Below are 12,892 nucleotides of genomic sequence, written 5' to 3'. Positions count from 1 at the left end.
TGGTCCCTCGTAAATTTACCGTAAGCGCCAAGTTACAGCGATTTTCAAGAATAATGAGATTTGTAACTATTTCCAAAGACTGGACTGTCAACCTTGTCTAACATTTGTATTCAAATGCGCATTGTGCGTTCTCTCGGAGGAATGACACATGATCATGATCAATTCCGAGTCGGCAACCCAACGAACTCGATCAATACCCGTTTATCACCGGTGTCACCATTGTACTCGTCTAGTACAGTCCGTACAAGACCCCCATGCCAATCCCAAAAAAAAAAAAACAAATAACGCATACTGTGTACAACATTTGCAACTGGATTTGTAACAGTCCTTCCCAAAAATACAGACAAAAAAGGGCGTAGGGTGCGACGTCAGTCTTCAATTGGATGTTGGCACTGCATCCAGAATGGACCTGACGTCGGGCATTAGCTGCTGATGTGAGAAGAATTGGCCTGAATATATTTGTACACACCAATAGGATCCTGCGGGTCATGCATGGTCGTAGACCAAGCCCCAAGAACTCCATATTGAGAACGGATGTTACCCATAACGATCGCTTCACCACTGTGTTAGAGTACATGGTTACCAAATGAACAATGTAAGTGCAAAGACCATACCACCACACAGGCTGATCTCCGTTACCAGCGACCTGCAACCGAGCTCGGCATCAACAGGAACAAATTGACTCGACGACTGGTGAGACTTACAAAGTGCCATCGTATCTGGTCGTCAGGCGTGAGTTTGACGTAACCAACGATGGAGAAATTGCCATCCATCTCTCCTACGTAGTTGATTTTTGGCCGTGTCGGGTGATCAGGGTCTTGCTCGACATTGATCACACGGAAAAAGATGTCAACTGCGCTGAACGTCTCTTCCAACTCTCCATCTTCAAATATAGTGTGATCGAGTGGCTCGTCCTCTGGCAACTGCGAAATTCCCGTCAGATGGGACGATAATTATAGGTAACGAGGGCGGTAGAACACACATTGAGATCATTGTAAACTGGACGGGAGCAATGTGCCACGTCAGAGACTTAATTGTAGAACAAGAACATCGATGGCTTACTAAGTAACTCCCGGTGATCCATGAAACAATAAGAGATGCGCCACAAGCCCTCGACGCCAGCCCAATCAGTCTCGCGGTTCAGATTCAGGCTGGGTGGTATGACAGCCTGACAGAAAGTCAGGCTCAGGGAGCAAACTTCAAAGGCAGGTTCTTCCTCCTCTTCCCTCTCCACCAACGCTCTAGCGAAGACATGCGCGATCCTCTGCATATTCACCCAGTCGACTGTTCCACTCCCATCTCGCATGAAAGGCCCAAAGAGGTTTGAGGACTGGTAGTTGCGCTGGTTGTAAACATACGCTCGGGACGCTACTCTCTTCGCTGGCAAACCGTCTATGTCAGTCAACCCGAACCAAGCGTGTAAGTGCGCGCGCAGCTGTTCTTCTTCATGCGAATGGCTCTCCAGGTCAAGGAACGTGCCGTCCTGCAGGTGCATCTGCATCCACAACACATTACGGGACGTCGGCTCGCTCTCAGGGAAAGGCAGAGGAGGTACATTCGTCACCATGTCAAGCAGGGTTCGCAGTACCTGACATCTTTCATCCGGTCGACAGACAGTAACATCATTTATGACGGTTCTTGCGCGGATGATGCGCTGCAGTTCCTCCCTCCATTTGATATCAGTTCGGCGATTGCCGAGGAAAGTGACCGCCTTCCGGGGGTCATCAAATGGTTGTGCCAAGTAAAGAGCTCGCCAGAAATGCTCGTCACCGACAGGGTAGACGATACCGCGGATGAATTTGCACACTTGGGATGCACGTGCGACATCAATGGGATCAGAAATCACCAGAATGTGCTCTACTACTTCATGCGGCAAGTCGGTTATGCGAGCGGAGCCAGGAATCATTGGACAGCGTCGAGCCGAGGTTGGTGAAGGGGCGTCAACGACAATCAGAGGCAAAGCTAGCTACGTTGAAGGGGTCGTCCGACTGGGTTGAGGAAGCAAGAGTTTGGGAAGATGTAGTGGATCATGATATGGTACAATAAACGCTCGAAAAAATTCTTTCACTATCGAGGGTCGTGTGGGTAGCATGCGCTGAATCGAGCAACTTACTAAAATGCATCAGTAGAAAATCTTTTCGATGGAAGTGATTTTGTCCTCCCTGAGTGTGTGTACACTCGGGGGCACAATGTAATCCGGCATCAATAGCTCGAACCCAGGCACTAGCGGCTTAGGGGGTGATTGACGACCGGAAGAGTTTGCTGGGGGCTGCTCTTCAGTCATCCTCTAGTTATGTAGGCCGCATACATTGTCTTGGCATCACAATATTTTATACAACATGAGTAAAGCTGCTGTACTGCGCCCTCAGCCTCATGAAACCTCATCTGGAGTTATTGACCGATCATCTCGGGGTATGGTACGTGAGGTGGGTGGTAGTGTGGTCGACCTCCTAGACTTCTAGTAGAAACCAGGAACCACCCCTAGGTCTGTGATACCCGTTCCGCATTCCGTTACTTCAACTCCAAGTGCTCAATATGCCGATGCGGTATATTGTCTTGTGCAGATGTTGGTGCTGTATTAGGAGGGACAGAGGGCTCGAATTCATAACCCCTCTTCCGGAGCTCCCCCCGTGTTGCCTTGGTAGCAGAGTGCGTGGTACGCACCGCAATAGGGCCGAACAGGACACGGCGGAAAATAGGGAACGACCAAACGAGAGCGCGGAGGAATGTAGACGTACTGCTCACAACGTCTGAGGCGCCGGAGGGAGGTATTGATTTATCAGGACTGTCAGTAGCATCAATTTTTTATTGCGCACCTACGTCCATCCCCAGATCTGTCAGTACCCGGTTGGGCAACCCGGACTCTGATGGGACAAACCAATGTCCTGACCATAAGCCATATTAAACCTTGGATACAGACACCGCATCTGCACAGATCTGTACATTCTTCAGTCGAAAAATAGACTCGCTACCAGTAAGCTGCTGCCCTTTTTAGAGGTGGAGGTTGAAAGGCGTGCTTGCTAGCGTACAAAAATGGATGGGTCGCGCCTAATCGAAGGAAGCCAGCTAACACTGTTCGTCACCAGAATATTCGATAAACAACAGACCTTCCGCCGGATATGAGGGATAAAAGCTTTGGCAATCATAACTTCAGTCTCTCAGATCGTGCGACGAGCCACGTACCAGAAAAAGCAAGGCGTGGGTAGCCTGAAGTAATAATCCGGTATATATATTTATGTACTCACAAGAAGAGCCAAGCCGGCTAACGAATGCGCGGTACATATAGTTATGTGACAGCGAGAATTGAACTGGGGCTCGAAGGGGAAATTTTAGTAAAAATCGAGCCGTCGACGTGGATCGAAGATGGACTCGAGAGAATTTGAGAACGTCCAAGACTTCCTGGACCGGTGGCGAAAAGTTGGACACCGAGGGTGCATCCCCTTTATATTGTTGCGCGTTCCGAAGTGACGGATGAGCACGTCCATTTCAGGTCCACATTCGACATGGGCAAGTTCCAAGTTGAGTGATCCATCGGCTAGTGGGGCAGAAGGTGAGTACCCTGAGCACCTGAATTGGCCATTTTATTCTTGCTCTCCTTCCGCGGAAGCAGTCCACTGTCCACGTTTTCTCGACAATTTTTTTCTCCACTTTGCAGCCCCTTTCACCAATAACGGGAGTGATCGAGCCCTGCAGGACTCTTCTCCACCTCGAGGCGTCAGACCGGAGTTGAATGCTGCATATAAGACTTTAAGCGTCCAAACTGGTGTGGAGGTGCTACACAGACCTGGCTTGGACTTCTGGTTGGCGGAAGTAAAATTAGGTGCGGAGGGGGTTAATTTCACCGCGAACCACCACATATATAGAAGTGCCAAAAGACCGTCACACCCGAGACCGCGAATTCGGGAGTTATAGAACAATGTCACCCTGAACGCCCAACGGGAGGCGAAGTGACCTCGAACTTTAATCTGCGTTTGGCTAATCAGCATATGCCAGCATTTGACATCCTGACTTGGACCTGCAGGCAAGGTAAAACATCTTGGCTGAGAAAAATATCTTCACAAGCGCTCTTCAAGGCACTGTAGCATCGGAAAAACAAGAGAATCGCCATGACGGGGATAGGCTGAGTCTATTGTCCCGAACATTGATTATGTAACATTAATGCAAAGCGCAACCTCGAGGGAAACCAAGATACATGGCTAACACGTTTTCAGCTTTCACGACACTCTTTGCTATCTTTCCACTTGTTGGCAGGCCCACCTAGACTTCCGCGCTCAAGAACGTGCCCAGTAACAGGCGCGCCCAGGGCCTCCAGGTCCAGGAACTCGAAAACTCGAAAGACGTACGATTCAATTTTCTGCGTTATTAACATCCTAAGTACTCACGCGCACAATCATGGTTCAGTTCTCTCCTAATTGCTGCATCATTGTCGATGCCCGCAATGGTTGCTGCTAGAGGTCCTACGCCGGACCCGCCCGCGCCCGCACTTCCGCCGCACAAACGATCCACGAATTATGGGTATTATAATCCGATGGACGGTGGTGGGAGTATGCTTACTGTGTGTTCTTTGTGTTTCCCATACGTGTTATTGGGTGGTGTTGATGTGATTGATTCGTTCTGCAGCAAGTCCAGGATACTTATCCACCAGGTCTCGGAGAACCCATAAACGTCATCATCTCTGCCTATTCTGATTCACAGGTGCTGCAGAATACTTTGGACAACGGTGGTCTTATCAATTATTTCCAGTAAGCACGGTCCGGTGTTATTGAAGAGTTGTTTTTACGCGCAGACAGATCATTCGGGTTCTCGACCGAGTGTTTAGGACAGCATGCCGGTGGCGACCAGGCTGCTGATCTTGGTGACGGGAATGGTTACCGTACGTTTTGTGTTCTATTGTAAAGCCACTCTTCCCGGAACTCAGTGTTTTAGTGAACGAAACTGCCGTAATTCGTTGGGACTATGGCGATGCCAACCTTGGAACTTGCCAGGAGACGGTCGAAGGAGGGAACCATTTCCGCTATTGGATACAGAATGGGGCAAGCGCAGACTCTGGTGGAATATTCATGGCAACTTCGTATGAGATGCCTATAGCTGGTGTGTCTGAGACGTAATTCTGATCAGAATGTCTAATGACCGTGTTACAGAGCAGCATAATATCGTAGTCAATGGGTGGGTACGAATCTTTTTGATCGATAGTCTTGGACTTATATCCCGCAGCTATAACCTAGGTCGAGATTGGCTTGTCGGGAATGTCACTTCTCAGTCGACTATTCTTCCGACACTAAACATCACCAACACATCGACTTACTCGGGACAAACATCCTTTAATAATTTCACCTATGCGACTACTGCGACGTATGTCTCCGGGCTGCTACAGAACACTAGTGATGGCATCAACCACTATCAAAGTGTCGCTGTCAATGGATTAAATGCAATCGACGGACTGGTGGCGGTGCTAACAGTAAAGCTGGTCAAGACGCCCAGTAGCAGTAATCCAAGCGGGTAGGTCACCAGTTCAGTTACGACACATGCCCATTATGTTCTAATTTCGTACGTTGCACTAGAGCGGCATGGTCAAATCGCCCCGCAGGACTTTTGTGGACGCTCCTTGCAATAGCATGCACGATACTCGTGTCATCGCTTTAGATTTACGGACTCCATTATAGACATTCCCGAACAGTGGTTACGCTACGCGACATTATCTCGAACGTAGTTCTAGGACTACAGTCCTTTATTCCTAACCCTGTCTGGAGGCATACCCTCCACATAGTATATTTCACCTCAGATCTCACCAGCTGGTTGATACTCACCTGTACATTTCTGGTATATTCCTACTTATGACTTCACTTGTACGTTAGATTGCTCTGGCCGCATCTTCTTCAACCTAGATATTCTTGTTTTGATGGATTACATGTATCTATATGCTTTTCAGTTCAGCTGCGCTCGAGTACTGTTAATAACATATCGTCGCCCATATGGGTTGTTCGCGTTGTCGAAACATGGATGCATATCATAAAGCGCTTGGGCATATATTATTGTTACAATTGTTTCATGGATGGTAATGGTAGGGTATTAGGTTGCATGAGACACTGCTGGCGATCAATATTTAGTCCTTTCGAAGGCAGTATCTTTGGCTGCATGCTTGGCCTTCTGCTTGTCAACGAAGTCCAACTAGAATAATAATCATTATAGGTTACAAGAAAAACGAGCAAGATAAGACGTACGCCCTTAGTCTCGACCATACGGTCGACGAAAGCTCCGGCAAAACCAGCCCTGTGATCGATGTTAGTTGTGATGTATGTCTATCACGACTGAGATACTTACAAGAGCTCCTTGGCCATCTCGTGGTTTACGGGCTTGCCGTTCTTCTCGCAGTGGGCATTGTAGGCTTTCATTGCCTATGATGGCGGTTTGAGTTTGGAAAGGGAGATCGATAAGTAGGAGTAAGGAGAACTCACTGCGAAAGAAGCTGCACCAGCGATCAGCTCATGAGAGAGCTGCGCCTTGTGGGGTGCATTAACAACCTGCGATGTTCGCGATCAGATATGATATGTGCTGGGTAAGTGGTATACTACCTCATCGTGAGCATCAGAAAGGTCTTTGTGGTGGTGAGGCATGATAGTGAGGGAGGAGTAGGTGAAGGTGAGTGGGACTCGAAATGATGGCCCGGGGAAGGTACTTATACTGTTTGCGTTTTTCTGGCTAGCCAAGTTTAGTACCTGCCTGTTCAGCCATGTTCTTTACATTTCTGGGGATCTTGTTTGCGCATTCGGGTTGACGGTCTCGCCGTATGACCGGTGGGTGCGTATGTGCGAGTAGTATATCACCTGGCCATAGCATTATCTTATCTATCCCATTAGGAAGTGATAAGTGCATCTAACAAAATTATGTAATAAGCGCTTGCTTGGTTCAACCAGTCGTTTTGACTCATGCTCGAGTCGTGTTCGACTTGTCAATGCGAGTCAGTCCTCCTTGGACTGCCTACGGGAGCCTACATAAAGTCCTCTCTGCTTGACTCTCCCCAACACTCACTCTCAGCTCTTCAAACTTTTTCTTGACCTTTTCTTTGCGTGCTGTTCACTCTGAAATTGTCGCATCGCCTCGCCCAGTCTAAGATCGGTGTAATCAGACACTGCTCCCGAATCTCGGCGCACTGCATCATTCGCTTGTGAAAGGGGACTCCTCCAGGCAGTGTTAAAGGCCTGGCGAATATTTCAACCATTTTCATCACCCCCACTACACCGCATCGAGACCACGCCCGGCAACGTGCGTGCTGAATCAATGGTTCAAGGCAAAATCCGACTTCCTTCCAATGCATTTCACAAAACGGTACATAACGACACGATTTATCACGATATCCAAGATGCCCAGCTCACGAGCTGTGTACCCAGACTTTATATCGAGCATGCCTGCCAGTCACTTGGCGCTCACGATGCGCTTAGCGACAGGCAGACCTGCGCTGCATCTCGTGTCTTGGGAGCCATCACTGCCTCAGGATTTTCCTGTTCGAAAACAGATTCCTTATCGTGTCTCGATGGAAAGATCAGAATCATTTCCTGGGTCTATTCTCCAAAAAAGGTGACCATCCTGATTCCTATGCATTAATTAAAATGATCCATTGGATGTAATCATTGTAATGATTGCCTAATCAAACGCACGATGCCAGCTGCAGTAGTCAGCTGCCGCTGTCAACGTATTCCTGGAGAACAATCACCTCTCGCTCAGAAGGTTCCGGCATCCACTAGGCACTGGCTTGCGGCGATCAAACGACATCCGAATGCCAATTCTTCCAAGCCATTGATTGTTCCAGAAGCAATTAATGTGCCGACCTCTTCGCGTCTAACTGTGGGGCATGGACTGCGCATTAATAACAACAGCTCTCGCAGTCGCTAACGGCGCAGGCACTCGCAGGTATCGCAGCCAAGAGGAACCGAACGCGTTAGCTCGCAGTGGGGAACGCGCAGTATCTTTGGCTCCCACGTCTAAATCGCCAATACGTCGCGCGACGTGTTTTCTCTAGCGGTGATGTGTCCGCAGCTAAGCATGCAGATATTCGCAAGGCTGTGCGACCGGTCGGCCGGCGAACCATCCGATTGGTCGTAACGGGCACTTGTGATGACCAGCGGGCCGCCATCCTGGCACCGAGTCACACTAGGCGCGCCTAAGTCTGAGTCAGGATGCGATAACGACGGCGCAGCCACCACGGATTCAATCAAGTCCCGATGCCTTACTGAGAATGTGCTATGGTTTCTGCAGTGTTTTTCAGCATTGAGCCACCATTTTTGGTTGCAGTCGTCTATGTATGATTATTTAAACCAGTAAACTAATGATTTTTTTTGGTTTCCAAAGTCGGTAACCTTAAAGTTAGCGTATTTGCTGTGCCTTTCACACTATTTTAAGAAATGCGCGGCTCTGAGCTTGAAAAGCGGTGAAAAAACTCTCATATAAGCACTTGTGAGTCACAATTTTCTTCCGTATCTTTTCCCCTCAAACCACCACTGGCACCTTAGAGCAGCTCTTGCACTGCTCCTGAGGCGTCCACGAGTCTTCAAGTACTCAAAAGCTAACCGTGAGTGTTTCAGTACTGTCTGATTCATTGCATTGTGTTCTACGTGTGCTTTGTCTGTTGCTCGGCATTGCTGCGCGCGATCATATCACAATCATATCATCCGATTTCCATTGAAATCAAGAGTGCGCGCGGCTGAAAAATGTCGTCGGCATATGCTTACAATCATCCATCGACCTCGAGGTCACCCGATCTGTATCGTACATTGCCCCTCCCTGGGCCTTCACGATCATTTTCGGTGCAGCCTTTGGGGTCAGAGGAGTCACCGCGATGCAACGCACGCTCACCGCTCTTACCTCAATACCATAACCAAAGTGATTTGAACGGGAAACTGACTGTGTCGTCGTCCAGAGCTCCCAGGCAGCCGACGTTGCCGCCTGCGTCTGACTCGACCTTTAACACGTTTCCCTCTCCCGCAATTTCTCATAAACCCACCCATTATATTAGTCAACATGGCCCCGACCCTCACATTGTGAATCGCTCGCATCCCCCTGGTCCATCGCAATCAACCGGTTACCATGTCTTCCATAATCGCCTTGAAAGTTCCCAACTTTCAAGTTCCTCGTCCAATCGCCATGTCGCGATAAACAGTAACTCAACACGTCTAACGACGTCTACTCCGGTCTTCAATAACATTTCGGATCTTGCTGCCCACTATGGGATACCACAATTTTTGCCCAGCGCACCACGTACAACTCCTCGTAGATCAGAACCAGGAGAATCTTCTTCTTCAACACTTTCTGTTGAATCTTTCGCATCAACAACACCCGATTTCGCCAATTTGTGCTCGAATTACTTGAACATGTTGTCACAACATCCAGGCAACAACGATGCGCCCGATGTCCGCGTAGAGGACATGGCGCCCCTGACGGCTTCGCCGTCTGACGCAGAGGCCATTCAGACGCTCATGGACGTCTTCGGTGGTAAGTTTTTCACTCCTACCACTCTTGCGTGGCTTACTCAATCTCTGCCAGCCACGCCGGAGCTCACCATGTCGAACGACTTGAATGAGTACCTCACTTCACCCCTCATCGACTCTCCCCTCGATGATGAGCTGCTCACTACCCCCGCATTTGGCTCTGCGGATATCAATGCGGACATCCTCACGAGTCCGCTTTTGGACGATTTTGGGGGTGGCTCGTTCGGCGAACTCCCATCTCTCTTTGATGACATCGGTGCCATGTATTCCCCATGCAAGACCACCGAGTCTTACCACCTCCCACGCCCCAACTTCGATGATCTGTATCAAATGTCCCCCGACACTCCAATGCTCAATACCCCAATTGAATCGCCGTATGACTCTCCGGCCAATCGTCCATCTGCACGAAAAGTTGCTGTCACTGGCACGCGCAAGAACATCACGCCCGAGGCCCTTGTGCCTATCGATGCTCCCACGCAGCAGCGCAAGTATCTGACTCCGTCAGCGACTTCTCGTAAGGAGGTTCCTGCTGTTTTCGCTCGGAAGCGGGCGCGTACGGCTGCTTTCGGTGACGAGCAGGACGAGCTCAATGAGGAGGTGATCATCACGCCTTCCATGACCGAGCAGGAGCAGATCGAGGCAAAGAGACGTCAAAATACCATCGCTGCTCGGCGGAGTCGCAAGCGCAAGCTCGAGTACCAGCGAGAGTTGGAGGAGAGCGTTGAGCAGTACAAGCGCGAGAGTGAGATGTGGAAGTCGAGGGCGATGACTTACCAGGCTCTGCTCCGAAGCCACAACGTCGAGTACCCCGAATTCACAGACTCGTGAATGCGGCTCATCTAGTCTTCCTTCGTTCTTTTCATACCCGATACTATTTCTTCGACTTCGATGCTCTGTGTAAAACTTATTATATTCATCATATCCATCCCCCCCCATCCACTGGCGAGGAGCATCGTCGTATCCCCTTCCCCATGTTCGTGATTGCTTGTGATCCTTTTTGATCTGAGTTCTTCGTTCCCATATTTTCTTGATCTTTATCCTCTTATCTTCATTACGCGTCGTCATCTAGTATTTCTCGTTCCCCGCCTTCATACATGCCTAAGGTTGATTACATACATATGCGTTGTCGATTAGACCTGAAAATACAAAAGTACAGGTTTATGCGTTGTCATAAATTAGTGATTGAACTTGTCCGTGCAAATGTGAATTGAGGCTATGCCAACTAAACGTGTAAGGGAACGTCCACGAGCCTGTATTTCAGTCAAGGCTGAACATTTTACCTGAAATCACTGAGACTCTTCCTTCTTCAAGGTTTGACTACTTACGGGAGACTAAACTCTTTGTCTTGGATTCGCCATTACACAATTACACCCTTCAGGCCACTCTACGTCCATCGACCTTAGGCACGAGGCCCGTGCTCGCAGGCTCCTGACATCTGACATGTTCTTCACGTCGACGAGCAATTACGAGCGTCTTGAGGGCGGCCTTGGTCCAGGTCGTACCACTAGGATGCAAGCATGGAAGAAGTTCGCAATTGGTGCTGGGGTGCTCATTTCCGTGGTCTGGTTTTTTGGACCGAGATCGAGCGTAGAATTGATACCTGGTACGTCTTGCGATAGTTGTTGCCCAACGAATGAACGAATTGACATATCATGAAACGAAGATTTACCAATGCCTGGCATGGACGATGCTTATCCACCACCAGTAGCACATATACCCACGACGACAAGTCCTTCAGAGGATGAAATTGACTTTGACAAGACTACTACTACCACTACATCGCCACCCTTACAAACATCGTTCCCTACCTCCCCCGAGACAGACCCAGACCTCCTCAAAACTGTACACTGTACTTCCCCTTATTCTCCCAACCTCCCTCTTGTGCAGTATGCCCTCATGATTGACGCTGGTTCGACCGGCTCGCGCATCCACATCTACAAATTCCATAACTGTGGACCCTCGCCAACCTTTGAGTATGAGGTATTCCGCATGACCCAACCAGGCCTCTCTTCGTATAACGGACTCCCGACTGCAGCGGCAGAGAGTCTTGACCTTCTCCTCGATGAAGCCATGGACATCGTACCAGAGTCCCTGCGCAGCTGTACGCCCGTCGCAGTCAAAGCCACCGCTGGGCTTCGACTTCTCGGCGCCCGTCAAAGCGATGACATCCTCAAAGCAGTGCATGACCACATCCTCCACAAATACCCCTTCCCGTTCCCAGATAAGGATGGTGTGGTCATCATGGATGGCAAAGACGAGGGCGTCTATGCGTGGATCACTGCGAACTATCTCCTCAATACCATTAGAGGAGATTCGCCCGAGGACGCGTCGCCCTTTGCCGTGCTTGATTTGGGTGGAGGGTCAACACAAATTGTGTTTGAGCCTGAGTTTGGCGATGAGAAGGGTGATGAGGGTCTCCAGGACGGCGAGCACAAGTATGAGCTTGAGTTTGGTGGAGCTAAGCGGGTGTTGTACCAGCACTCGTATCTTGGATATGGCCTCAAGAGCGCTCGGGAAAGCGTGCATCGCGTCGTTCAATTCATGGATTCTATGAGGTCTAGCAAGAATGGTGCTAGCAGTTGGAAAAGAATGATTCACAACCCTTGCTTGGCTCAAGGGTCGGTGAAAGAGGTGAAGCTTCCTGCTGGGGACGGCGATACCGTGACAGTGACGATGACGGGATCGGATATTGGTAATTTTGAGGCTTGTAATCGGATCTTGGAGCTTGTCATGGCTAAGGATGAGTAAGTCCTCTTGTGTTCTATCGATTCTTTTGGTGTTTGCTGATCGCTCGCAACAGCGTTTGTGAACTCAAACCCTGCTCTTTCAATGGTGTTTACCAGCCATCACTCCTGGACGCTTTCCCTAACGGCAAAATCCTTCTTCTCTCGTATTTCTATGATAGGGTCACACCGCTACTTTTAGCAAAGTCATCACAAGATCACCCTCAGCCACCCATGTCAATTTCAACATTCGCCACGCTTGCTAAACGGGTCTGCGCGGGTCCTACCAGCTGGCAAGAATACTGGGGTACATACCCTGAAATCATGGAGGAACTCGAAGGTCGACCAGAGTGGTGCCTCGATCTCAGTTTCCAGCATGCCCTACTGGTGCTTGGCTACGAGTTTGGTGATGATCGGGAGGTGCAGCTTGGGAAGCGTATTGAAGGGACGGAGCTTGGTTGGTGTCTTGGGGCTACAATTGCGATGGTGGGTGGAAATCTACGTTGTCGGGTGTAGAACCCCACGAGGACAGTTAGTCGAATACAGATAGACGTAACGCACCGGACCTTTATTATATGCGGTGCGCCTCATGCAGTAGCGTCGTCGTAAGAGTCGTAATTGAGAGCCTCTGCCATTGTAACACCTGCTCTGTTATCGCTGATAAGTCCATCTGAGACTCATCACTAA

General features: G+C 49.4%; 5 protein-coding genes across 5 annotated transcripts; 3 read left to right on the top strand and 2 right to left on the bottom strand.

The window, feature by feature from the left end:
• Nucleotides 1–40: 40 nt before the first annotated feature.
• DEU56DRAFT_787191 (uncharacterized protein) lies at nt 41–2,302 on the bottom strand. The gene is made up of 6 exons (XM_041352400.1): nt 1,063–2,302; nt 983–999; nt 705–923; nt 615–646; nt 470–561; nt 41–409 (listed from the first exon to the last, which is right to left on the bottom strand). Exons 1-6 carry the CDS (start codon nt 1,904–1,906, stop codon nt 369–371), a joined length of 1,245 nt encoding a protein of 414 aa, XP_041211340.1. The 5' UTR covers nt 1,907–2,302; the 3' UTR covers nt 41–368.
• A 1,846-nt stretch (nt 2,303–4,148) lies between these two features.
• DEU56DRAFT_168791 (uncharacterized protein) lies at nt 4,149–5,956 on the top strand. Its single transcript, XM_041344877.1, has 8 exons — nt 4,149–4,339; nt 4,402–4,555; nt 4,621–4,742; nt 4,791–4,873; nt 4,927–5,093; nt 5,144–5,166; nt 5,215–5,499; nt 5,562–5,956. Exons 2-8 carry the CDS (start codon nt 4,430–4,432, stop codon nt 5,641–5,643), a joined length of 888 nt encoding a protein of 295 aa, XP_041211339.1. The 5' UTR covers nt 4,149–4,339; nt 4,402–4,429; the 3' UTR covers nt 5,644–5,956.
• A 24-nt stretch (nt 5,957–5,980) lies between these two features.
• Nucleotides 5,981–6,662, bottom strand: DEU56DRAFT_787153 (uncharacterized protein). Its single transcript, XM_041352399.1, has 5 exons — nt 6,573–6,662; nt 6,456–6,521; nt 6,322–6,395; nt 6,222–6,270; nt 5,981–6,168 (listed from the first exon to the last, which is right to left on the bottom strand). The coding sequence occupies exons 1-5, from the start codon at nt 6,612–6,614 to the stop codon at nt 6,097–6,099; spliced, it is 303 nt and encodes a 100-aa protein (XP_041211338.1). The 5' UTR covers nt 6,615–6,662; the 3' UTR covers nt 5,981–6,096.
• Nucleotides 6,663–9,365: 2,703 nt separating this feature from the next.
• DEU56DRAFT_731617 (uncharacterized protein) lies at nt 9,366–10,310 on the top strand (the record flags this gene model as incomplete). Its single annotated transcript, XM_041348225.1, has 2 exons — nt 9,366–9,486; nt 9,538–10,310. 2 exons carry the CDS (start codon nt 9,366–9,368, stop codon nt 10,308–10,310), a joined length of 894 nt encoding a protein of 297 aa, XP_041211337.1.
• A 381-nt stretch (nt 10,311–10,691) lies between these two features.
• Nucleotides 10,692–12,866, top strand: DEU56DRAFT_971492 (nucleoside phosphatase family-domain-containing protein). The gene is made up of 3 exons (XM_041359457.1): nt 10,692–11,085; nt 11,146–12,226; nt 12,283–12,866. Exons 1-3 carry the CDS (start codon nt 10,923–10,925, stop codon nt 12,719–12,721), a joined length of 1,683 nt encoding a protein of 560 aa, XP_041211336.1. The 5' UTR covers nt 10,692–10,922; the 3' UTR covers nt 12,722–12,866.
• Nucleotides 12,867–12,892: the final 26 nt, after the last annotated feature.

This window comes from Suillus clintonianus (assembly GCF_016758775.1).
Source record: "Suillus clintonianus strain FC179 chromosome Unknown DEU56scaffold_16, whole genome shotgun sequence".
In the NCBI taxonomy this organism is placed as follows: Eukaryota; Fungi; Basidiomycota; class Agaricomycetes; order Boletales; family Suillaceae; genus Suillus; species Suillus clintonianus.
Note: the sequence above shows the minus strand (reverse complement) of the source record. Positions and strands in the feature narration are given on the sequence as shown.